The 26,191-nt window shown below is 47.6% G+C and overlaps 1 protein-coding gene across 3 annotated transcripts in view; it reads right to left on the bottom strand.

The window, feature by feature from the left end:
• SLC6A5 (solute carrier family 6 member 5) overlaps positions 1-24,987 on the bottom strand; it is a 66,186-nt gene extending 41,199 nt beyond the window's left edge. The window contains exons 1-5 of one of the 3 annotated variants that reach the window (XM_045484778.1): positions 15,883-16,173; positions 13,911-14,471; positions 11,129-11,267; positions 8,295-8,426; positions 7,776-7,949 (exon numbers count right to left, since the gene is read on the bottom strand). In XM_045484778.1, the coding sequence (XP_045340734.1) occupies positions 7,776-7,949; positions 8,295-8,426; positions 11,129-11,267; positions 13,911-14,471; positions 15,883-15,885 (1,009 nt within the window). In that variant the 5' untranslated portion in view covers positions 15,886-16,173. Of the gene's footprint in view, positions 1-7,775; positions 7,950-8,294; positions 8,427-11,128; positions 11,268-13,910; positions 14,472-14,548; positions 14,773-15,882; positions 16,174-24,877 lie in introns of those variants that run through there. The other 2 variants (XM_045484779.1, XM_045484780.1) reach the window with 2 other exon arrangements.
• Positions 24,988-26,191: the final 1,204 nt, after the last annotated feature.

The raw sequence follows: 26,191 nt of genomic DNA, 5'->3' as shown, positions 1-26,191 counted from the left end.
CAAACCACAGGATCATGACCTGAGCCAAAGTCAGAGGCTTAACCAACTGAGCCACCCAGGCACCCCTATTACCTCCATTTTTAAAGTGAGGAAAAAGGCTCAGAGGAGTTAAATAACTCTACTCAAATCACACAGCCAATAAGGAAGAGCATCGGGATTCAAACCCAGATCCTAGGAACAAATGGCTTGCAGAAACGAATCTGTAACTGAAATTTGAAAATTCAAATCTGCAATCTGAAATTGAATCAGACATAAGCAAACCTTCTGAGGGACTACCACAGGAGGCTTACTAATGAGTTCACCTTGAACCCGCCGCCTGGCACATGGCTGACAGACGGTAAGTGCCTTAAGATACATGCTGCATCTGCCTCCCACACACACACATGGGTTTGAGGAGGCAGAGACCATGCCATGTGCTTGTAAACCTGCAACAAGACCTAACACGGTGCTTCTCAACTGGGGATGAATTTGTCCCCCACGGGGCACTTGGCAATGTCTGGAGACGTTTTTAGTTGCCATATCTAGGGAATAGGATGCTATAGGCATCTAGCGGGTACAGGCTACTGATACTGCTAAATATCTTACAATGTACAGGCCAGCCACCCACAACAGAGAATTATCAAGTCAAAATGTCCAGGGTTTCGAGGCTGAGAAGGCCTGACCTAGGGTGGGATGGGGAGGGGGGACTCACCACGTGGATCATAGTAGGTCAGGCACTCCGCTGGACACTTTAACAAGGACTATCCCATGAAATCCTCATCAACCTTGGGAGGTGTATATTAGTATGCTCATTTCAAATAGGAAGAAGCTGAAATCTTTCTGACTATATTACAATGCCTCTCTGACAGCCTTATAAATACCCATCACTTGGCAGTTTAAATAGAGTCCACCGGGATACTGTTTTATCCCCAAAGATACTATTTTACAAAGGAGTGAAAAGTAACGATAACAATGGCTAACACAGGGTACATACCATGTACCTTTGTAAGTGCTTTATATGCACGGACTGATTCAAGCCTCACATCACCCCTATGAGGTAGGTATTGTCATTGTCTATGCTGCAGATAAAGAAACGGGCACAGAGAAGAGCAGGTGCTTGCCAAGGTCATACAGCAAAACCAGGAGGCAAACAAGCATTCTTTCTTTGGAGGCCATGCTCTTAACCACTGTACTGTGAAGCAGAGAGCAGGGATCATAGATTCGAACACCTTCATAAACCAGGCTGGTGACACAAATGATGAAGGCATAAAATAGAGGGTGATAAGGAGAGGTGGGGACTCTGGCAAACCAGAGGATACTCCAGACAAACGGGGCCATGCCTTTTCCTTGTGTTCTGGCAAAAGATGCAGAAAATTTGGATATTTACATGAAATCTCTCCACTTTATTTTTTTACGTTTATTTATTTATTTTGAGAGAGAGATAGAGAGTGGGCGGGGGGGGGGGGTTGGTGCAGAGCGAGAGAGAGAATCCTAAGCAGGCTCGGCACTGACAGTGCCTGATGTAGGGCTTGAACTCACGAACTGTGAGATCACGACCTGAGTGGTAACCAAGAGTCAGACGCTCAACTGACTGAACCACCCAGGTGCCCTGAAATCTCTCCATTCTAAAATGTTGGAAATAAGGTCAAATTATTTTTAGATATCGTGGACCAAACTACAACAAAAAAAAGAGGACAGGGCCACCCGAATCTGGTGCATGGACTCCTAATGCATGCTACCTGTGGAACAGTAAAGTGGATAAGACTATGGGTTCAGAGGCTCCTCTGCCCTGAGAGTTTAGAGGAGTTAGAGGAGTCCCTTTATCTGTCCAAGCCTCTGTTGTCTGATAATTGTTATATCTAGCTTACAAGATTGTTGCAATAACCAAAGTAAGTGATACCAGGAATGAAAAAAAAAAAATCTCACAATGCCTTGAGCGCTGCTGGACTCAATAAATTTTAGCCATAACTCAGTCATCATTGTCATACATTTTTATGGGGTGGGCATCTCTAGTCCTCAGTGACATCTCCCACAATCTCACTGGCCAGCCATAAATCACCTACCACCTCCCGCTCGTTCCTCCAGAATATCTCATTATATCATATAAAAACTTTTAAATAACAATTATAAGACTCTCTTCCCTCTGATTAGTTATTTTTTCTTTAACGTTTATTTATTTGTGTGTGTGTGTGTGAGAGAGAGAGAGAGAGAGAGAGAGAGACAGAGACAGAGACAGAGCATGAGCGGAGGAAGGGCAGAGAGAGAGGGAGACACAGAGTCAGAAGCAGGCTCTAGGCTCTAAGCTGCCAGCACAGAGTCCGATGCAGGCCTCGAACTCACGGACTGTGAGATCATGACTTGAGCAGAAGTCAGACACTTAACTGACTGAGCCACCCAGGCGCCCCTCTTCCCTCTGATTAGTTCTTTAAACCAGGGTTTTCAACAGCAGTACTACTGACTTTTTGGACCAGATAATTAATTCTCTGTTGCCGGGAGCTCTCCTGTGCATTGCAGGATAAACAGCATCACTGACCTTTGCCCACTAGATGGCAGGAGCATCTCCACCCCTCCATCAACACCCCACCACCCTCGTTGTGATAACCCAAAATATCTATAAACATTATCAAATGTCTCCTGAAAAATCTCTCGGAGTTGAGAACCGCTGATTTTAGAGTCCTCAAAATACCTTTTAATTCAATATTATCTTTAGTCTAATCAAATAACAGAGTTCCGGAGGGATTCTGACCTAATTATCAAATATTTACAAAGGGAGCATTTGTTTCCCCCAGCAGCAATCTGAATGAAGACAACAAAGGACCATCCACAGCCCTTTTCTGTAAGTAAGCGCAGAAGTTATCTCCTGTCCTCCTGCCAAAAAGTACGTCCATCCCCTAAGACCGAAGAAACCGCTAACACGCGGGCAAATGCCAAATCGCTTGCTTCCAGAACTGCCATTGTGAATCATGCGGGCAGCTTCCCTAGAGAGCTTCCCTGGACGTCTCTGGATCCCTACTCTCAGCGGCAGTGCAAAGTCACGCTGTTCCTGCGTCACTGCAGCGGGCTCCTTGCGGCCTCCAGCCTCCTGCAATGTCCCTTCCCACCATTGGGCGGCAGAAGCGTGCTTCCCAGCGCGCAGCGCCTTCAGGTGGGCCAGTGGAGGAAGGATGGGCCGTGTCATCAGACCTCCGCGGCCCAGCAACCCTGAACAAAGAACAGCGATAACGATCGTGCTAAATTGGAAGCTGTTCGAATGGGATTCTCTTTACTCGGGCAATTATTAATAAATGAAAGCACACAAAAGACCAGAGAGAAAAGGGATCATTTAATTAAAGTTCTAATGAAAATTAAGCCATTCCAGGAATAGAAATGGTATTTTTGTTGTTCCCATTTCAAATGACCCAGTCGGCTCCTAATTTCACAGAACAGTCGCTGGTCTCAGTTGGCAGGGCATGGATTAGCTATTCTCCATTAGACATCTGAAAGGTTGAGTCCTCCTAAGGAAGACAGTCTTACAACCTACACCTTAGAAACATGCTGCAAGCCCAGCCTCTAACAATGGACAGAGCCAGGGCTTGGGGGGCTGGGGTACAGGGCCCTGGCATCCCGGTGGTGAGTCAGGCTCCTGGAGTGATATGACCCTAGCAATGCTGAGCCAGCCATGGGATAAACACTTCCTCTCTATGACTGAAAGTCATAACTGTGAGCTATCCAATTCCTCCTCTGAGACCAGTGGCCCGCTATCACATGGTAGGGCAGTTATAGGACAGAGGCTGAGCCTGGAGGTTATTTGTGGAACACTGCGCTAGGGGAAGGGATTTTTCCATCTTCTAAACATTTCTCAGAATGGCCATTTGGGAAAGGGTCTGGGATATCCACCATCTGAACTCATGACTTGTCCATCAGAGCAGCCTGACTGCTGCAAGTCAGTCCACCACCGCCCTTTCTAAGTCACCCCAGGACCCCAAAGGACCAATACTTCCACAAGGGAGAGCCTGGCCTCACTAATGGAACACAGTCATGTGCAGACAGTACAGCGAACAGATGGAGGGACTGCACAGAGAAAGAGTGAAGATTGGAAACTTGCTTTAAAAAAGTGGGGGATTGGGGCGCCTGGGTGGTTCAGTCGGTTAAGCGTCTGACTTCGGCTCAGGTCATGATCTCACGGTCCGTGAGTTCGAGCCCCGCGTCGGACTCTGTGCTGACACCTCAGAGCCTGGAGCTTGTTTCAGATTCTGTGTCTCCCTCTCTCTCTGACCCTCCCCCGTTCATGCTCTGTCTCTCTCTGTCTCAAAAATAAATAAACGTCAAAAAAATTTTTAAAAAGTGGGGGATTGGGGTGCCTGGGTGGCTCAGTCAGTTAAGTGTCCGACTTCAGATCAGGTCATGATTTAGTGGTTCATGAGTTCAAGCCCCATGTCAGGCTCTGCACTGACAACTCAGAGCCTGGAGCCTGCTTCAGATTCTGTGTCTCCCTCTCTCTCTGTTCCTCCACCACTCGTGCTCTGTTTCTATCTCTCAAAAATAAACATTAAAAAAAATTGTTTTCAATGGGGGTGGAATTTAAAGCACTTGCTAAGAATAAGATAAAAATCTGTCCAGCCTGTTCATATGCTCCCAGGGAATAATCAGAGTGAAAAATGTCCATTGTCTCTCTCTGCTCAGAGCTTGCATAGTTTTTATGGTTTGTACCAGTCAACTAGGAGCTTAGCTGTAAAATGCCATTACTCTGCCTTTAATGTTATCATCTGCCAGACTGGAAACTTTACAAATCCAGGAACACCCTCTCCCACATTCCTGGTCTAGACAACATGCTCAGCTTGCTTCAAAAAAAAAAAAATACACACAAATGAATATAAGTGTGTATATATACACAGAGACACACACTCTGGCTATAAAATAAATGTGTCCATGATAGAAAAGGTAGAAAAGAAAATATGGTCCCAAATCTGTCAGTAAACATTTTGTGTATTTGGGGGAGGATTTCCCCGTGTTTTATGAATATTCATGTTTAATGACTACAGAATATTTCATTCTATGGATGCTGTACAGTTTATTTGAACTATGGGATTATTCAAGAATTATTTGCATTTTGGTCACACATTTAAGTGTTTCTAGTGTTTTCCAAGACTGTAAATGTGGCTACAATGAATAATCATGTATAAGTCTTATCTGGGTCTTTGATTTCCCCCCTTAAGATTGATCCCCAGAAGTGGATCTACTAAGTCAAACGACTGTTCAGACAAGCTTTCTTTTTAGCCCAGGGAATCTCAGTCCCTAACAGACAGTTAGGGAACACATGGACTGATGTCACTCTGCCAGGACTGATGGGGCAGAACCTGATGGACCAAGGAGCCTTCGGGAATCCTGGATGAGCAGGCAATCAGGAGTCATGACATCTAAATCTCGGTGCTGGTTCTACCTTTCGATTTACAGCCTGACCCTTCCACTCTCTTCAAGTTCACTTCCTCAACTGCAAAATGGTAATCATGTCACCTGCCCCTTGGAACTCTTAGGGCTCTTATTAGGAAGAGCAGGGACATCTTTTATGAAGCTGCTTTGTAGACTGGGGAGCATTTGGCATGATGCTTTAGAACTGTGGCCTTGGGAGGCAGGCAAACTTGGGTTCAAATCCCAGGTCTACCACAGAGTTAGCTCTATGACCTTGAGCTCCAGCTTTTTCATCTGTAAAATGGGAATAATAATAGAAGCCATGTGTTGACTTGTTGTGTGTTGGTAATACAAGTAAAAGGGTTCCCATAGTGCTTGGCATGTCAAAAGTGGTGCTAGCTGTTATTTAAGTGTGAAGGTGCCACACAAATATTAGTGGATATGTTTGTTGAAGAGAATGTTGTTTCTGAACTACTGCCCCTCCTGGAGGACAGCTGTGGGACACTGATCACCATGACATCTATGGTTCCTGATGGAAGTCCCCAGGCAAACTTCCCATGGAGCCTGATTCAAGCCAGCAGTCCTCCTCCAGCAGGTTCTCCCTTGAAAAGTGACCTCCCTCCCGGGCACAATCTGGGAAGGACAGGCAAGTCTGGGGAATGACCTTGAGGTATTTCTGCATTCTAGACTCTACATCTTAGAAAATGTTCCAGGAGGGCACTCCAGCAGCTAATTGTTAGTTGTGAATCCATGAACAGATTTTGAGTGGAATTCTCCCAGAGAGCAGCTTTGTAGAGGTGACCACTGGGATGGCAGAAATGCAGGCAAGGAGAGGGGGCATTCCATTCCAAAAATGGTTAAGGGCATCTAAATCAATAAGAGGTGTGATCAAACTCCAACCTAGTGGTTCTTTGGTTCCTGGGGCACTTCAAAACTACGGATCCTTGACTCTATCCCTAAATTGTCTGATTTAATTAGTCTTATGTGGACCCTAAGGGATGTCTTGATTTGTCAGTTCCCCAGGTGATTTGATGTATAGCAGCTTGGGCTGAGAACTGCTGCCCTAAGCCAAGAATCCACCAACACTGAGACTGTGAGAACACTGAGGCAAAGAGAGTCTAACGGACGCTTCTCGTCGAGCCACCCACCTGGGAACCTCCACACACCCCATCCCCCATTCCTGAATACTTCCAGGTGCACAGGGTTTGACTTCCATGGGCACATGTCTTTAGTTTTAGCTCTTTTTCAGTCTTAGTCAAAGCCACTCTAGGTGGAGGTTGGTCATGGCATGTATGTATATGCACAATGTGTGTGAAAATACTCCAGTGTGAATTACTGCCTTTAGGTATGTGCATGTCTACAAGGATATGGCAGGGAAGAATTAATCTTTCTCTCATAACACACTCAAAGGGTTAAATAATGCCCTCATTCTGCAATGTGCTGGCTGTAAGGGCAAAGGAGCTGATTTGGGGGCCTACACTAAGAGCCAATCATGTAGAGATCACAGATTCTGACCTCAGCACAGATTGACCTCAAGGGGAATAACAGATCTGCTGGAAAAAGAAGAAACTACTTGCTTATTGGTGCCCACTGAAATGACAGAGAGGTTTCAAAGGTGAGAAAGGTGACCGAGGCACTTTCTATTTGTAGAAGGCTATACTTTTCCAGCTGCTCCCATATCCTTTGTTTCTGGCTTTCTTACAGCAATCCCGTGAGGTAGGTAGGATAAAGAACACTATTATTCCTACTTTACAAGTGACAAAAATGCAGATCCAGAGAGAAAGGTTACCTGCCTGAGACCCATGTACCATCAAGGGCAAAGATGTCATTTAGGCCAGACAGCCTTGCTGACAAGTCTGCCCTGTTCCTCCTCACTTCCACCCACCTGCCTTTGACCCAGCAAGCTGACAGCTCCCCACAAGCCCTCACGTCCTAGGGGATTTCAGGTTTGAACCGTCAGGAACTTTCCCTGACTCCCCAGGCAGACTTCTCCATTTCTAGGTACTACATTATGCACGTTTCTAATCTCTATCAGAGGTCTGCCACTCAAGTATCTGTTCTCCTAGTTACCTCATGCACTGAGCAGTATTTTGTGAAGTGGGATCCAGGATCACAGGCATCACTCTCCTAGACTCTAGGACCCCACTGCTTTCAAATTGTACAGTACATATGAGTCACCTGAAGACCTTGCTAAAATGCGAATTTCCCAACCCCATCCAAATCTAATATATCAGACTACCCAGTGAGCCTCTAAGTCTGCATTTTTAACAAACACTCCAGTTAGTCATGGGCAAACAAAAATGTCATCACCCCTCCTCTGAGCCATGAGCTCCTTAAATGTTAGAATTAAGTATATTTGGTTGTTTTCATCTCTGCCCACCACTTAACGTAGGGATATCCAAACTTACCTAATAAAAGTTTGGTTTTATCTTTGCATTCTGGCGTGTTCCAAGGGTTGTTGCAGGAGCCCCAGGGCAGCACAGACACAAAGGAGGCAAACAGGTAGAAAAGTGTGTAGCAAATAATCACATTGTAGTATATGGCTATTAAGACGGAGATGATCAGCATTGCGATGCCACAGCCTGTGGAAGCAAGATTTCCAGGGACTCATTCCAGTCCAAGTCCTAGGGAATTCTTACAGTTGGGCACAGGGAGGGGACCTAGGTCTTGGCTCTCTTTCACAGATGGATACACAAATAGTGGAGTGGATTCTGTGTCCATCAGGGAGATTGAGGCATTCTGCGAGGAACAGACCAATGCCAGAGGCAATCTTGGGCCATTCTTCAGAGGGTCCCAGAGGTAGAATGGATCAAATAAAGGAAAACGTGAGTTATCCTGTTCACAAAAGCAGGTCCCCTCCTGGGGGCTGCATGGTGCCAGAGAGAGCAGAAGACGGCTGAGGAGGCTGGGAGGCAGGGCGGACTCACCTTGTAGGGCCGGGATGGCCTTCCACACAGACACTGGCCCCTGGCTGGCAAACTGGCCCAGTGACACTTCTAGGAAGAAGATGGGTAACCCAGCCAGAGCCAGCATCATCAGGTAAGGGATGAGGAAGGCACCTTGGAAAGACAGAGTGAGAAGTGAGAAGCCCTCGGAGGCCAAGGCCACCTTGGCCCACATTCACCCTCTGAGGTGGGAGCTGGCTCCCCCTCATTTTCCAAGAAACTTTTGACATTCCAGCTCAACCACAGGGACCCCGGGGCATTTAACAGCCCTCCTGTACCAAGTTCAGTCCAGAGTACCCAACAAACACACTACTTTTCCCAATTCCCTCCTGGATGGGTTGCTAGGGGTTGTGTCATGGTGGGGTTTTATTCTTTTCTCTTCTTTTCCTTTTCTTATTACAGCATTTCAATGTCCTCCAAATTAAGCTCTTCCAGCATTCAATAAATCCACACCCGTGACTCACTACTAGAGTCATATTTGGTGAAATCTTCTCAGCATCTCCACCCTCCAAGGACCTGATATCTACTAAGGTAGACTCCAGGAGCCCTCCTGTGCAATACCCTGAGTCACCTGCACACCTCCTGCCACTCAGTGCTGGGTCTGCTCTGCCAGACAAGTGGCTAGAAAATCCCTCTCTCCACCACCCCAGCCACCACACACTTCTCAACTTTCTTCTCCACATGAAAATCCCTTCCATCCTTCAAGGTCAACTCAAATGCTTCCTCCTTCAAGAAGCCTCCCTTCTCTGTCCTCCCACAATACTTCCCTAGGCACTGAGCACCTCCCAATATTTACATAGTGTCTTACCTAGACTGGAGCCCCCAGAGGTTGTCAGCCCTTCATCTCTTTATTCCCTGGAATGCCCCCCCCCCACTCCCTGCAAACAGGACAATAGTAGTAGGGAGGCTGCCTCAACTGATGGGGGTTCTCTGGGGTTCATTCCCTTCAAGAATTAAGATCGTTTGGGAGGGCCTTAGGGAACAGCCATGATCTTTGAAATGACTTGGACCAGTAAGCACTCTTGCATGGGTCAGAGCCAATTCAGGCACTAGGGATGCCAGAACCCAGAACGCTGTGCTCCAGGAAAGGAAAGCTGATTTTTCTCTGGTCTACTCTTTTTGGTCACCCTTCTTCCAACTTCCTGTCTGGGTTGAAAGGCCTTTCCTGCCTGGGCCCCTCCAGGAAAGCCCAGCAGGGGCCTCAAGCTCTTGGGGAGTAAAACGGGGGGGGGGGGGGGGGGGGGGGGTCCTGCTCTAGCCTCTCCAGATGGGGTTTTGGAGAAGGGTGGATTATGCAATCCTTCCCCCTGCTCCCGAGAAGGAGGAGGCCAGCTCTCCACCCAGTGCTGTGGGCTGCGGAGCTGGGAGCCGTAGTGTAGAAAAGTCTGCCTCCCCCTCCCCGTGCATGGCTACGTGAGGAGCTCCTGGAACCGGGAGCAGGAACCTGGCCACTGGGCCAGATGCAGACCCACACTTCGCGGATCCCCAGGGGAGCAAAACATGGGTACTTCTGGCATGCCAAACTGCCCTGGCTGAAAGGCCCTCCCTAGCTCCTCCCCCACCTCCCACCACTACCTGTCACTGGAAGCCTTATTATAGCATCTCCGGCCCACTTCTTGCACCCTGGACTGGGATTCTTACAGAAAACCAAGCGGAAACCCAGCTAGGGTTCCTATTTTTGTGTGGCCAGCACATGTTCTTCTGTTTCCAGGGCACCTCCGTTTGCAAATGATCGGCCATCCTCATAAGTACTTGTCAATGTGTCCTAATTTGGAATTGGAGGGGAGAAGGCATATGTTTCCGTTTTAATCATCTGGTGGTGCAGCACCTGTCTGCTGTCTGGAGCCCACCCAAGAGAAAACAAAAAACAAAAAAACCCTAACTTGGTGGGGAGGGGGTCTCTTTGGTCCTAGGAGGAGGTCCTAGTTGCAAATTCCTATTCCTAGAGGGGGACTTGTCAGTTTAGGCAATGTGGGGGCGAGGCCCTGGCCAAGGTGCCTCAAGGTGGAGAGCGCCAGCAAAGAGGACCTTGAATGGGCGGGCTCTCTCCTCCTCAGTGTGTACATAAGAGGTACACTGGATCCAAGGGGCCTGGCAGCTGGTATGTACCTAACTGGCATCCTCACCATTTCAGAAATGGTTTTCCTTCAAAAGCAGCTTCTTCCACCCAGTGAAGGCAAACAAAACGAAAACCATTTTTTGCCAAACAACTTGGCTAAAATCAAAATATGTCCTGCTTGTGCCCAAGGGGATGTATGTGTGTGGGTACTTCTGAGAGGTTCTGGAGAGTACAGACCCCAGCCCCTCTGCACTCCCCCCTCCTGGGTCACCAGCACCCTGCATTCTGCACTACTCAAACACCCATTTGCAAGGTCTCCTATGTAGGCTCAGATTTCCAGGTTATAATCTTAAACCGCCCTTAATTTGGTGTCCAGGACCACACAGCTACTGCCATTTAAGTGCACAGAGTGCGCTGCTACGAGAATATTTCTTGGCTAAATCAGAGTTTGAATTCTGAATGCGGCCATGCCCGCTTGGCTCGGGACCCAGTCCCCCAAGCTGGACCAGTGGGGGGTCATGGAGACCCCCTCTCTCTTGAGCTCCATCTTCAGACAAAAGCCTCCTGGATCTAGTGCCAAACCGTTACGGTGGCCCCTGCCCTCTGGCTAAGCACCGATGCCTACGGGGGATGGAGCCGGAGCGAGGAGGCTGCTCCCAGCCTCCCCTCCCTGCCCTTTCCGAGGCTCCTGGTGCCTCCCCAACCCGCAAGTGCCCGCCCCGCCCCTCCGCAGGCGGAAAGACCGGAAAAGCCATACCTCCCCCGTTCTGGAAGGCCAGGTAGGGAAACCTCCAGACATTGCCCAGCCCCACTGCGTACCCCACCATGGACAGGATGAAGTCCAGTTTGCTGGACCAGTTCCCTCGGGCCTTATTCTCATCCCCTTGCTCGTCCTCCTGGGGGCGGAAAAGCACATTGTCGGATAACAGCCCCGGGGCCACCGGCAAGCAGGCCCCATTCCGCCCATCCCCCCTGCTGAGGGTCTTTCCCAGCAAGCAGGCCCCCATTTTCCAACTGAGGATGCATTGGCAAGCAGGACCCCAATTTTGAAGAGAGAGGATGCATCTACAAGCAGAGCCTTTACCCCTCACCCCTGCACTGAAAGTCTTTCAGCAAGCAGGCCCCCAATTCTGATATGAAGATTCATCTTCAACACACCCTTAGACCCCTCCTTCCCAAATCCTGCAGTCAGGGCACACCAGCAAGCAGCTTTCCCCAAACCTTGAACCTGTTGGTTGATTGCAAGCAAGTCCCTCCATCCCCAACCCCTGACCAAGAGTTCGGTTGGCAAGCAGTTCCCCAATATCATGCCTAGAATCCCCAGCAAGCAGATCCCTAACCAACCCCTCTCTCCCCAAAACCCTCAACACACTCCTTCCTCAGCCCTTTCTCCCTCTGGAGTCTGCTAGGTCAGAAATAGAGCCGCAATGCCTGAAGCCAGCCAGAGCCCCTGCTTCATGTTCTCTGCCAAAGCCTATAGGCAGAACCTACCTGATTTGCTAGTGTAAGGTGGGGGGGGGGGGGCACCTTTCAACACCATGGCAAGGGAAATGGGCTGGAGAGAGGTGTGGGTGTGAAACAAGAGGCAGAACAGAGAAGGTAGATATGGCAAAAGACGAGACACCTAAAGCGTTGAGTTCTGGTCTAAACTTTACCACTAACCATCTGGATAATCCCAGGCAAGCCACATGCTCTCTGAGCCTCTGTGCTCCCATCTATAAAATGAGGGGCTGAGAAGAACTATCCCTTGAGGCGCTTTCCAGTTCCAACCATCTATGGACCTTTGAGGCTTGCCTCTCCAAGTTCACACTAAGATGCTCTCTTAGGGGCGGTATCTCCTTCTGGAATGCCTCACTACTAAGCAGAAAAGGAAGAAGATGAAACCACCTCAACAAATTCTAAATGTTCAGGACGCCTGGACACCACACCAAGGTTCCAAGGACCCAAGCCACTGCCCGGCCTCTACTTCCTCCGTCACACTCCATTTGCTATTCTAGCACTCTGGTATGTCTCACACTGTTCCACAGGCTGTGGAGAGTAAAGGAGCTGTCAAGAGAAGAGGAAGTCTCTGGAAGGGAGGAGGGCTGAGGTAGGTGTCAGGAAGGCAAGAACAGAAAAATGGGCAGAGCTGAGAATAGGCAAATGCAGGGCTTAATCTACTCTGAACATTTTCAGCATCCCCTCCACAGTCCTTTGCCAGGCACGCCACCTCCAGCCCCACCCACCCTCCAATTCTTCTCAGGCTAAAAGGGTGGGAGTTTCAGCCGTTTTTGCGCTTTTGCCGCAGTGCGGAGGTTAAGCAAGGTATTTGAAACAATCTTCTGCCTCCATCTGGGGTCACACTGTTGGGCACATGCTGTCAGAGGCAGTTAATATATACAGACAAACGCTCCAGAAGTGGACACCAAAAACAGGGGCAAGTGGGAAGGTCTAAGTGTATGTTCATTTCTAGTTATTATTCCAACAGCTGGGTTCTTGAGGTGTGGGCTTGTGGATGTGTGTGTGTGTGTGTGTGTGTGTGTGTGTGTGTGTGTAAATACTAGAGTGTCACCAAACAGAAGGGCTGTATAAACCGGAAATCTCACATAGGCAGATGTTTAGATTCAGGTGCTCAACACATGCCTAGCCCCCCAGACAGGGGAAGGAGAGGAGACAGCAGAAAGGCAGGGGATGGAAAAGGAAGAGCTCAAGTAGGTGAGACAGGACAGAGAAAGGAAGAGATCAGAGGAAGCAGAGAGACTGGAGGGAAATGGAAGACAAGAGCCTGTATGGGAGACGGTAATAATAAGCAGTAGTAGTTGCCTTATCCTGAACCCAGGATTGGGATTTGCTCTGTGAGTTTTTCATGCCTCTCATTAAGTGTAAAGGATCAAATGTAGAGGCAGGTCCAGGCATGGAGCTAAAGAGATAGATTCTCTTTAAGAAAACAACAACAACAACAACAACAACAACAACAACAACATATACAAAGTTATGATGAAAAACTAGGTACTGGGTTTTGGAAGAGCCCTGAAGCTTAAGCTTCAGTAGTAGCTTCATGTACACCCACCTCTCCTCAATGAGTTCTCATGTGATAATTTCACTCTAAGCCAAAGGTACTACTGCACTTAAACTGTTATTCCCTGCAGGGGGAGGGGAAGAGGGTTCCTCTGTATTTCTTAATTTTTCTAATTAAGGAAAAATATTTTAAAGAAAAGACTCACTCATGGACAAAAGGGGGAGTCCTGTTTTCATAATCTATCTGTCTCAACCGCTTCATGAGCCTGCATGAATTTGCGCGACTACTGAGGTTGGGAAGAGACAGGTCGTGGCGGCTCCTGAGATCGTGATTCCTCTGGCAGGGTCACAACAGCCCTTGAGCCCTGAACTGGGGACCCTAGCGCAGCGCGAGCTTCCAAAGCCCCAAAGCTGCCTCCCGCGTCCATTACCTGGCACTGCCAACCGGTCTCCCCATCAGCACACGTGCACCCACCACGGCCCGGCTCGCCTCGCACACCTAGGGGGCGGGAGGCGGCGCGGGCCGAGCACAACCTGCTTACCTGGGCGGCAGCGGTGGCCACGCTGCCCGGGAGCACGGACGTGATTCCATCCGTGCCCAGCACCACGGTGCTCTGGCTCATATTCACCCAGCCCATGGCCGGGGTATTGTTCCGCTCCAGGGTGCCCTTGCCCACACTCACGTTAGCATCCCCCTCGGGGCCGCGCAGGGCCGGAATCTTACAATGCAGAGCGTTGCCGGGCCCGGGGGCCCCAGAAGGAGCTGCGGCCTGCGCGCCGCGCGCCTCGCTCAAGTCCCTCAGAGCTGCCGAGGCCGCAGGCGCCCGCGGGCTACTGAGTTTGCAAGCCCCCACTCCCTGCCGCTCCGCCTCACAGGCTCGCGCGTCAGGGGACTGGAAAGTTTGGGCGCCGGTGGAAGCGGACCTGGGCACACGCGGCGTCGGCGCCACGGCGGCGGCGGCAGCGGCGGCGGCGGCGGCGGCGGGAAGCTCCTGCTCCGGGCTCGTCCTGGGCGCGCACGGGCCAGCATGGTGGCCCAGCGCCATCGCCGCCCCCAGGCTGTTGGCTGGTTGTTTATTCATTTCCTTGGGAGCACCGCAATCCTGCAAATACAACGTGAAGTTCGTGCACACACAAACATACACACACGCACAGAAAGTCACGGTAGCTCTAAAAATACCTGTATCTACATGTAAAGACGTTCACCACTCAGGTACAGACACCACTCGGGTCCGTTCACCACTCAAGTCCCAATATCTCGGGAATAAACTGGCATCTGGATTTTTTTTTCCTTCTCCAAGAAAAACTGTATTTTTCAATTTGCCTGTCTTGTCAATAACCAGATGGCATACAGCAGTTAATATTCTCCTCCCTGATGGTGGGAGAACTAAGAAAATAGGCAGAAATGTGTTTTTGTAGGGGGTAGCAAAGGAGGGTAGAAATAACCCTACAGCCATGAGCTCCCCGCCCTCTTTGGATTTCACATCACGGCTGTAGGGTGCCCACCTCCCCATCACCATAGTAGAAAGATTCTTTAATTTTCCGCCCCATTTCCTTTGTCATTCAATAATGCACATTGCCTTTTTTTTTTTTTTTAATAAGCTATAGGCAAGCTGCGGCCACAAAGCTGATGCCCTGGCACCTACGAGTGTTTCAGGCCAAATGGGTTGAACGAATCCCAGCATTTCCAACCCCATCTTCGCCCTCCAGGTAGCAAAGGCAGGAATAATGATCCCGAGCAAAACAAGAACAACAACGACCACACAATAACCATAACAAACCAGATGTACAACACAAGACAGTAACCAGGTTTGTTATCTTACACAACCTACATTCACTCCCAGATTTCCAGATATGTAAAAGAACATGCAAAGTTTTTTGGTTCTCTTTCCCCCTCCAGTAACTAGTTACAAGAGTGTCCAATGCCCTTCATGCTTGGGGACCAAAACTCAGGACTAATTTTCATTTGCTTTTTCTCAACTGAGTTTCAAATTAAAAGATCTGCAAGTGATGGTCTTTCCATCTGCTTTCTCCACTCGTGTAATCTTTCAGGGCTTCCTGAATATTAGCACCAATATTTACTATTACACTGTAAGAATGACCATATTACCTTCACCTCGACCTCATGCATCTCGTCTAACCGTCTTTCATAAATGCACAGGTCGGAACTCATTAATTTGCACCAAATCTAAACACCTTGTCTCAAGAAAGCATTGTTATCTCAAAAGCCTCTAGGACTCAGTGACTAGCCTCAGTACCGGCACCTGGATTTTCAGCACCGAGGACAGTGCCTGGGATCACAGAAGATCGGGATCTCCGTTCTACAGAGCTTCAGAAACCTCTTTCCGACCTCAGGTGATGCTCACAAGAACAAATACCTACGGCTGTGAAGATTGCCCTCCCTTCCTCTTCCAAAATGCATAGAACACTTCAAAAAGAAGTACTCTAAACGAATCTGCCCTTCCTCCACCCGCAGCTCCCTTTCCTCTAAAAAGAACAAAAGCAAACACTCACCATGTCTGACACGGGCAACAGATTGAACGGGCAGAGAGTGAAACCAGCTATTGAGAAGACTGGGTTTGACTCCAACAAGAGAGGCGCTTTCTATATCTCCTTGGGAAAGGCCAGGTTTGCGTCAGTGCAAAGCAAGGTGCCCTTCGTTTGACATTTTCTTGATAATACAAGTTTGATAAATCATTACCCCCTTGGATTCGAGTTTTAAAGGGACAACAGCAGAGAGTACGCTGGCCAGTTGTCCCTCGGGCAGGAGGGGGCTGCGTGTTCGGCGTGACTCATATGGGTCTGATTACTAAACCGAAGCCGGCGGGAGGGGATGACAGAAGTTTGCCTCCTCCTAATTAAGGGAAACATGGGAGGGACACGTCCCACTGCACCCAAGGCGAGGCGCAGCCGCCAACAGAGCGGATTGGGCTACGAGGTGGGCGAGGGGGAAGGAATTAAATTACTGTCATATTTCTGTCTTTCTCTTCCTCTGGTTCCCTTGGCTGTCTCTCTGAATCTGCAGGCAGCGGGTTCCGCAATGTTACCCTGAGATCGAGGGTCTGCATGTAACGGCACAGCTCTGCAATGGCCAGTGCTCATGGGTCCTGCGTTTATAACATTTATAATGGTGTACCTGCCTGAGCGTATGTGGGCTTCAGATCCTCACAGCTCTACTCGCAGACAACCACTGTTAGAGGGCTGTTAGACAGCCCTTCCAGAAAACTAGGAGTTTCGCTTATACATTGAGGTCTAGTATTTGCATTCCTATTGTATCTCTATTAACACAAAAGAAATTCTGAGTAAAATTATGACTGTTCTCATTGTATTTTTTAGACAACTCTGAAAATACTTTCGACAAAGAGGACATTATTTCCAACAGTGATCTCGTTCTTAGGTCACTTTCAAAGTCAAACGGAAACCCATTCTTTTTTCATAGCCCTCTCAATAAAAACCCACCACAGCCAGGCCAGATGTGGAAGCACAAGGTCTGAGAGATCCTCCAGATAGCGATCTTCAAGAACCAGGCGGCAGGATGGCCAACCGGGAAGCCACAGGAGGACGTTCTACTGTACTGCGGCGCAAGTGAGGGGTGGCCCTAAAGATAAAAAGATGGATTTTCTTGGTATAAAGCAATGGCTACAATCAGAAGAAAGGGAAAACACCTTTGCAAAGAAGGGTTGGTTTGGAGACTCCAAGGGGATTGGTAACAAAACACCTCCCCTGTCTCCTTTCTGGCCAGCTTCATTCGGGGAACGCCTCGCCCCGGAGGTGGGGAGCCAAGGAGGGCACTTTGTCCCTTCCCTGACGCTTGCAGCCCGGCCCACAGCCTCGGGGTCGGCTCCGTTGCACTTGGCTGGGCCGTCCCCACGCGGCAGGAGGACAAAGCCGCGGAGGCCGCAGGCGGAGGCTGCGGCGGCAGATTGCGGTGAGCGCCCGGGGCACTGCGGGGGGCCCCCTCCCGCCTCCTTCCTAACTGCTCGAGAGAGCTCGGGTGCCGCCGCTCACCGGCTCGCCAGTCTGGCCCTTCCGAGGGCAGCCACCTGGGGACCCGCGATCTGCACTAGGATGGAACGATGCGTAGGTTTTCTTGATAAAGCCTTCCTGGCGAGCCGCCTTGCGGGGTTCAGGCCGCTTTTTATTGTAGTTCCGAGTTAACATTTATTAAGCTCTCAATATTGAACCATTGTGCAAGAGCTTTCCATGAATTACCCCATTTAGCTTTGGTAACAACCGTTGACAAACTCCTAGTTCTAAAGCCCGGGAAACTGGGGTTTAGAAAGTCGCTTTCAAACCCGGGAAATTTTCCCCACCCTGCCCATAGGGACGTCGCGGGGGCCCAGTTGCACTGTCTCCGGAGGCCCGCTCCGAGGGAAGTCAGGCGGGGTCGGGGAGGAGGAGTAAGGGAGACTGGTGTGGGATCGGGCTGGGCTCTGGCTGGAAAAGGGTCAGCACAACAGGCGGGGCCGAGAAGCCCGCAGGGGCGCGTGTCTTGGTGGGCGCTGGGAAGCATCCTAGACTCTGGGAACCACCGGGAAAGCCGAGGGAGCCTGCTGGGCGCTTCTTCCGAAACAGACCCGATTCCAACGAGCCAAACGAGTATAGGAGAAGAAGGGTAAGGGCAGGCCTGACAGCCCCCACTTCCGCGCCAAGAGATGCGCCCCTGGGTCGGATTAGGCCCCCCCCCCCCCGCAGGCCCTGGGCAGACTTCCACCGTGGACAGTCACGACTTGGAAAGGCTCTGCCCTTTCTTCGTGCGTCTGAGCCGCCCCCGCCAAGTGCGGAAGCGGGTGGAGCGTCCACCGCCCCAACATTCCGGGGCGCACTGACGTTCCAGGCTGGAGGTGGGGGAGCCAGGTGAACTGCAGCCTTGAGCATAAGTGACGCTCCCGTCCCCGATCGGTCCCCAGGCCTGACGTGTCGCCTGCGGGCTCTCCCTGGCCTAGTGCGCACTTGAGTTCCAGCGTGGCGCCCGTCACGCGTCAGGCAGTTCAGAGGAGGTTGACGCGCAGGGAAAGCTGCGGGGTGGGGGCGTAATGGTGGTGGAGACGCTGCTTGAGCTCCCCACCTCACCCTACTTCTAGACGCAAGATTCTAGAAAGGAGAGGCTACGTTCCGAGTGGAGGCGGGGGGTCTCGGGCGGGGAGGCCAAGAGGGGTAGCTCCTAAGCCGGCGCGGGGTCGGGCACCGTCGGGCAGCAGAGTGGGGGTGGCAGGGCGGGAGAGAGCCAGCCTTCAGAGGCTGGTGGCCCGGGGCAGCTCGTCGTGCGTACAGCTGTGTGTCAACGCTTGGAAGCGCCGGGATGGAGCCGCAGCATTAAAAAAGAATTAGAATAAAAAGCGCAAATCTTCCGGACTTGGGTCTCCGCCCCCGCCCTCCGCCGCCGCCTGTTTGGAGTGATAATCCGGCCCGCGCGCGGCCGCCGAAGAGGCCATAAATCCGCATCCATCACCGCGCAGCCATTCGGTCGGAATTAACCAGTCACTGTGGCCTTAATTACTTTGTCAAAGATGAAAAATAGTAATTGATTTCGCCCTCGATCACTTTGCCCCCGCTCCTTGCAGATAAGCAAATAAATAGCTGTTTTCGAAAACCCATGTCTCTCTGGCATTTGCTGGATGAGGGTGGGGAGTCTACTGAAGAAGAGGCCATCCCGTGGCAGTCCTGACCCAGTGTTTGTGCCACGACATTTGGGGGGCAAACTGGAACCCAAGAGGGAGAGGGCCTGGAGGTGGCCCTGCGCATTCCAGGTGCTGCCCTCCACAGCACTAGGGAGCGGGGCTGGAGAGAGAGGAGCCGGCCCTTTACACGCGTCTGCTCTGGGGTTAGCCTGGCTGGCGGTACCCTACAGCCTCCTCGCCTCCCCAGGGCAGCAGGTGAGAAAGAGCTGAGGGACTAATTTGAGAGAGGAAGAAACTTGCCCAAGGCCAGCGGGCAGAGCCAGGACTTGAGCCCAAATCTGTGTTGCCTCTGGTCCACCCCACCACTCCGGATATAATTATAGCGAGCGCCTGTGTCGGTGTTCAGCTGATTTTGAGCCGTGAACACATTAAACTTCTATAGACGGTGGATGTGAGGGCTCTCAGTGTGGGTTTCAGGTGACATTAACAAGATAGTTAAGAAGCCCAGTGCAGTAATTTTGTCCCACTTGCCCACTACTGCTGAGTTCCCCTGCAGTGTTGTTTTGTGCTAAGAATATGGATTCTGCAGACAGACTGCACCACCTCCTAGCCTCTGTGACCTTGCAGGGGGAAGGGGGGATCCTCGATCTGTAGAATGAGGATAATAAGAATATTAACCTACCTCACGGGTTGGGGATTGAGTGTAGTCATGTGAAGTGCCTAGAGTGAGGTCAGCTGCCTGGTTTGCTATCAATAAGCAATTATTATTATTCAGTCTGGAAAAATGATCTGTGTGAAGTCCCTCAGATTTAGCAAGTAAAATCGTTGTTTCTCCCTGGTCCGGATGGCTTAAAATGGATAGACATGCACGGAGCAGAAAGCCTTACAGAGTAGATCATCATTTTGCAACATTTCCCCTTCTCATTCAGTAGTTTGGTCACACAATAATCCAGTATTTATCTTCATTAAAGGAAAATTGGGAGCATTCTGAAAAAGTGCTCAAACACAGAGGCTGCTATGGATGTGTCCTGAGACACCTTTTGTTTAGATCAAGGTAAATCTCAACAAAAATGACAGAAGCTTAGAGCTGTGTAATCAGCTTTGCTGTCCAGCTCTCATTTGGACCTTGGGTGTCAGGGAGAACCCAACTAATCAAAGGCAGCTTCCCTCACCAAGGCATTTCAGCAGAGTCTGAACTTGAAAATCAAGGGCTCAGTGAAGTGACTAGTCTGTGTGCAAAATGTAGGTCTCAAATCCTGAGACTCAGACAGGCAGGGCGTTTGTTCCTGAGTCAGCAGTAGTGATGATTCTCACTACACTGCAGCAAAACACAGGGCAGTGGGCGCAGGCGCAGAAGCAGACAAGTTTAGAACAAGCTGCAAAGGACATTCAAGGTCATCTATAGTCCCACACGTCTCCTTTTGCAGTGAGAAAACAGAGGTCAAGGGAGGAAAAGTGAGTGCTCAAGGTTACTTGCAAATTAGAAACAAATAGTAGCATCTATTCTTTAAAAGGGAGAGAAAAAGAAAAAAAAAAAAAACTATGCTACCCTTTGATCCAGCAATCTCGCTCTTGGCAACTCACCCAAAAGAAACAACAGCATGGTGCAAGAATGTTTATTATAGCATGGTTGATAAACAAAGGACTAGGGGAGAAATATCCACATTAGATCAATAGTATAGCTAAAATATGGAATGATTTCCAGCTGTTAAAAAGAGTGATTTAGAGCCACACAGTTGGCTCGGATTTTTATGAGGTGTGAGAAATTTTCATTGTGTGAGAAAAGCCAGATGCATTAAAGTGTGTATAATATGATCCCATTGTGTGTGTGTGTGTGTGTGTGTGTGTGTGTGTGTGTGTGTGTGAGAGACAGAGAGAGAGAGAGAGAGAGAGAGAGAGAGGGAGAAAGGCACACAGACTGGCGATCAGTGTTGTAATTGTCATATTTATAAATTTATGTAAAAAATGTATAAACAATTTTTTTTAATTCAGTGCTAGAAACTACTAGTTTAATTAATGAGGATATTCACCAAACAGGCTACTTTTATTAGGAAGTACTCAGCCTCCATCTATTTTACTGTCCTCCTCTGAGGAGCAGAGCTCTGAAAAAGGAATTCAGTTAATTAAGGACCTGAGCCACTAATATTTGGCTAGTCTTCCTCCTAAAGTCCTGGCATTTCTATCTCCTAGCTCTGTTGGGTAGAACCTTTAAAGAACATGGTCTTGGGGAATACGAAGATGATCTTCAGTCTCCCACCCCCATCCTTGTAGAGTACATTAAACTATGAAATAAACTAAAATTACACTAAACTAAATCAGAAAATTTGATTTCTAATCCTTCCATAATGACAACATAGATGGTTTTCTGGTAAACAACATCTTTATTTCTTTCCTCTGTCCCTTTTTCTGGTCATTCTTTGGCTAGTCCTTTATACAACTGCTTTACTAGTTGTATACATTTACTAATTAGTATTCTCCTTCCAGGTTCAAGTCTTCTATGTTTATTCATCTGCTCAAATTTCTCAAACCCCAAAATGGGAGATATCAGCCTTGTAGCCGAGGTCAACTCTCACATTACTGGAAATAAGAAATTTCTAATATATGAAGTACAAGAAAATTGCTATTTTATGTTTACAGTGTTAGTAAAGAAGATTCTTTTTTCTCTTGAATGTTCTTTCTTCCCCTAGCCTTCTGTTGCTGTCCTAGTTAGGGAGATTAAAAAAAATTGAGTTCAACGTCATGCAAACCTAGCAGGAATTCCCACAAGTAGAGCAGAACAGATGTTGGGAAGCATCACCATAAAAGCAGTTGATGGAGTTAACCAAGGCTATTGAGTCGAATCTGAACAAGGTTCAGAAAGGCGAAATGGTGAAGAGAATGGTCCAGGATGTGGGACTTTGAAAACTCAAGACTCTTTATACACCAGTAGGCAACACAGATAAGTTTCAGGACCTTATAATTTTGTCACTTGGTGGTACCCTTGTAAATTGGGCTTAGAGGGGCCATGGACATTGGCATCAAATTTGGTACTGTTGGTTTTAGTAATCTGCAGCATTCGATACAAGATGAGGCTATATAAAACACTGGCCAGCTCAGTCTACGATCTTTGACAGACAGCCCAGAGTTAATTTATCATGATGGTAGTTGTCTCCTGGGATATCACCATTAGAGCTTAGAAATGATCCATGAAATCTTTTAACATAATCTCTCAGGGTCTACATTCTACATTCTATTAAAAATAGAGTCTTTCTATTTTCAATCTCAATGTCTTCCTGGGTGGGATTAACATGATATGTTTACATATGTTGATCTTTTTATGGTAATTTAATATTAGACCTAAGTCCAGCCACTTACTAGCTGTGTGTTCTTGGGCGGTTACTTATCCTGTGAGCCTTGCTTCCCTTTTCAGTAAAATGGGTTTTTTGTAGTGATTAAATGAGATAAAGTATATGAAAGCTTCTGTAATAGTATTTGGCTCAAAGAGCTCCTCCTCCCTTGGGATAATCCAGTTTTAGTGGACTTGAAAGTTACTACCTGAATTGTGACATTATTCCCCTGGACAAGTAAGAAAAGGACTCATTTCTGTAGATCTTAATATTACTGGATTGTTGTCTAGGTTTTATTCTTCCTATCTTTCTTGATGGGACATGAACTTTGCCTAGTGCCTTTTTGCTTTGTTTTTTTGTTTTTTTTCTTTCTTACAAGTGTCAGGCCCAGTCATGTCTCTCCCTCTGCATCTGCAGTATCCTTTACCCAAAATGCTCTTCCCTCCAGGGTGAATTTCTAACTACACCTTTAGACCCATTGCCAAAAATGTATCTCCTCTCAGAGGCTTTTAATGAACAGAGTTAATATCTCCATCCCGTGTGCTTCCCTAGCACTTAGTGAATACTAATTATTTCTATGTATGTCTTTTCTTCTACAGAAGACACTAGCCACTTGTGGATACTTAGGTTTAAATTAAAATTAAGTGTAAATTCCATTCTTCAGTCACACTAACTACATTCTTAGTACCCAAAAGCAACTTGCACTGGACAGTGCAGAGAATATTTCCATCATTGCAGAAAATTCTATTAGATGGTGCTATTCTAAACTGTGAACACTTCAAAGGCAGAAGAGCTTGATTTTTTAAAAGCCTATGTATTTCTACTTGGACTGACACACAGTAGGCACTTAGTGCTTTTGAATGAGTGCCTTAAAAATCCTAGAATAGCCTCCTCATTTCTTTTTTTTTTTAGTTTTTTTAATGTTTTATTTTATTTTTGAGAGAGAGACAGAGCCTGAGTGGGGAGGGGCAGAGACAGAGGGAGACACAGACTCTGAAGCAGGCTCCAGGCTCCAAGCTGTCAGCGCAGAGCCTGATGTAGGGCTGGAACTCACAAACTGTGAGATCACAACCTGAGCTGAAGTTGGACACTTAACCGACTGAGCCACCCAGGTGCCCCAAGCCTCCTAATTTCTTATATGTCACCTTACTGCTTTCTCTAAAACATATTATTTTGTGTTTTTATTAGTTTTCATTTTTGTTTTTCTCATTACAAATATAATACATGTTTATTACAGAAAATTTGGAAAAGCTCAAAGAATATAAACATATATATTCCACCATCCAAAAATACATCCTATTAACATTTCGCTGTAAGATTTTCTAGACTTTCATGTGTAGAAAGATGGCTTTTGTTTTTATGAAACTTAGATAATGCTATTCATAGTTTTTTTGTGACTTTTTTTTTCACTTATACTATAGAGTTGATATATCTCTGCCCTATTACCATAAAATGTACATTATCATTTGTAACCATTTTTAATTGCTGCACAGATTTCATTGTACACCACAATTTAACTAAAAAATAATTACATCACATTTGGATTGTTTCCAATATTTAATATAAGTTATATATAAATTACTATTTAAAGGACTTGCATATTTTTGAAAATTGGACCTATCTTATCTGGACCAGATTTTTTTTATGTCTGACCCCAAGACACGGACATGGAGCTGCCTATGAAGACGTACTTAAGCTCCGAGCAGAGGGTGACAGTGCTCTGTGGTTTGTTTCCATTTCTCTTCCCAGAGATGCCCAGCAATCTGTGAATCCCTCTGGCTATAAAAAGGCCATGGGAACAAAAAGCTATAGTATGCTTCCATAAAGACTAAATCAGTTTCTCTTTAGCATAAAGGAGGTTTTTTTTAATGGAAAGGATATTACTTGGTAAATACAAATATTTGTAATTGTCAGTATCACACAATATCCAAATTTTACAACTATTAGGACCAAACAGATAAGCCCATCTGTTTACACAGGATTTAATTAAACAGTTGTGAGAAATAATGCAAACATCATTGAAATGTGCAGGATTTGTGAATGCTTCCTCTGCATTCCTTCCTCTGCAGGAAATGCCTGATTCAGGGCTCTCTCTGTTTTTTACAGATTATATGGATGATGGCATGTTTTTCCAAGTCATTAACTTGGGCACAGCTTTGGGGCCAAATGAGAAGCTACATCTAAACCATTCTAAGAGTCTGGGTGATTGGTGGAGCTGACAAAGGAAAGGCCCTCTGTCACTCAGCACTGTGGGAGCATTTGGAGAGTGTGATTGCCTATGACAACTCATGGTTCAGTGATTCCATTGTTTCATGAAGGCCTGGTTTCACTGATACTAAGAGAAAAATGTGGATTGTGCCCCCACATGGGTTATTCAAGGTGACATTGTCAAAGACATTTCCAAAAATTGTTTTCTCCTTTGGAACTTTATTCTGCCATTTTGGGCATTAAAATGGGTTTTTTGTTTTACACTATAGAAAAATATAAGCATAAGGAAGAAAATAAACATCATCTCACCAGGACTCTTTTGTTTGTAAGGGACAGAAACAAACTCAAAATTACCTGAAGCACAAGGTACCAAGTAATGGCGAGGTCAAGGTACAAATGGAATGGACTTCAAGGTGGGCTGGATCCCAGGCTGCCCACAGTATCAGGATCCTCGCTCTGAGTCTTGGACCCCATTGGTCCATCTGCCACATGTTTTCAGATTGTCATGGCATAGAAGTCATGCTATCCAGAGTTCTAATTCCCATTTTCATAGACTATCATCTACAGGGAAAGAGAAAGCTATATCTCTACTTCAGTTTGGGAAGTTTTGGGAAAAGATTGCAAAAGGCCAGACCCTGAGACAAGGCCTTTGATGTAGGTGGATAATTTGGGAGGGTGTCCTAGATGAGGGAGCAAGGAAAGTAAGACAGGGGTGGGAAAAGAGTCAGTAAGGAGAGCACTAATGAGTGAGTGAGTTACCACTGTGGGAAATTGTAGTTTAGGCCCACTGGGGACCCTCTGAGGCACCATGTGGAACAATGGCAGAATTCTCCCACCAAGGGACAAGGAAGGTAGGAGGCAATTTGTCACAGACTCTCATCGCTTCCTGGCTGAAGATTGTTCCTGAGGCTGTTAATCCCCAGTTCTTGTGGGCACTCTGCACTGGAGCTGGGCAGGTTTCCATAGTGCTGGAAAAAGTTTCTACAGTTGTAAAATGGAGATAATAAATCTTGCCCAACTCTCAAAACGGAGGTGAAGATCAAATAAGATAACAGAATGGAGAGAGCTAGTCAATTGTGAAATACCATGCAGTCCTAAGAACCTGAATCTGCTATTCCACTGTTCATGGATCTGAGGCCCATAGATCCTTTCTGAGTCACACAGGTGTCCATGTATGTATGTGTGTTGCAAGACAAGGGTGTTTCTTGAAGAGGAGCATGACTGAGAAAGTCACTTATCCTAAGGATAGGGCCACTGATAGACCTAGAACAAGAAAATGATCCCATGAGCCAGATGTGGCCATCTGCTAGCTGAATCCTCCACTATTTATACTCTTTTTCTTCCATAGTAATTGGGTTTAGCTGGGCACATAGCAATCCAGTTAAAGATGACATATCCTTATCTTCCTTAGAGCTCAATGAGCCCTTGTCACTAAATTCTGCCAACGAGGTGTGAGCAAATGATGTGCACCTTCAGGATCTTGCCTTAAAAACCTTGAGCGTATGCTCCCCCTTCCTGTTGGCTGAGAGATGATGAGAGCTGCAACTACTTCTAGACCCACAAGTAAAAGCTATATATTAAGAATGGCCAGGCAGCCTACCATCTTTTAGCTAGGACACGAAAGACAAATAAATGTATCTAGTTAAACGGGTGTCCTTTCAGGTTTCT

This window comes from Leopardus geoffroyi, chromosome D1, assembly GCF_018350155.1.
Source record: "Leopardus geoffroyi isolate Oge1 chromosome D1, O.geoffroyi_Oge1_pat1.0, whole genome shotgun sequence".
Taxonomy (NCBI): domain Eukaryota; kingdom Metazoa; phylum Chordata; class Mammalia; order Carnivora; family Felidae; genus Leopardus; species Leopardus geoffroyi.
This window is presented reverse-complemented; position numbering and strand designations above follow the sequence as displayed.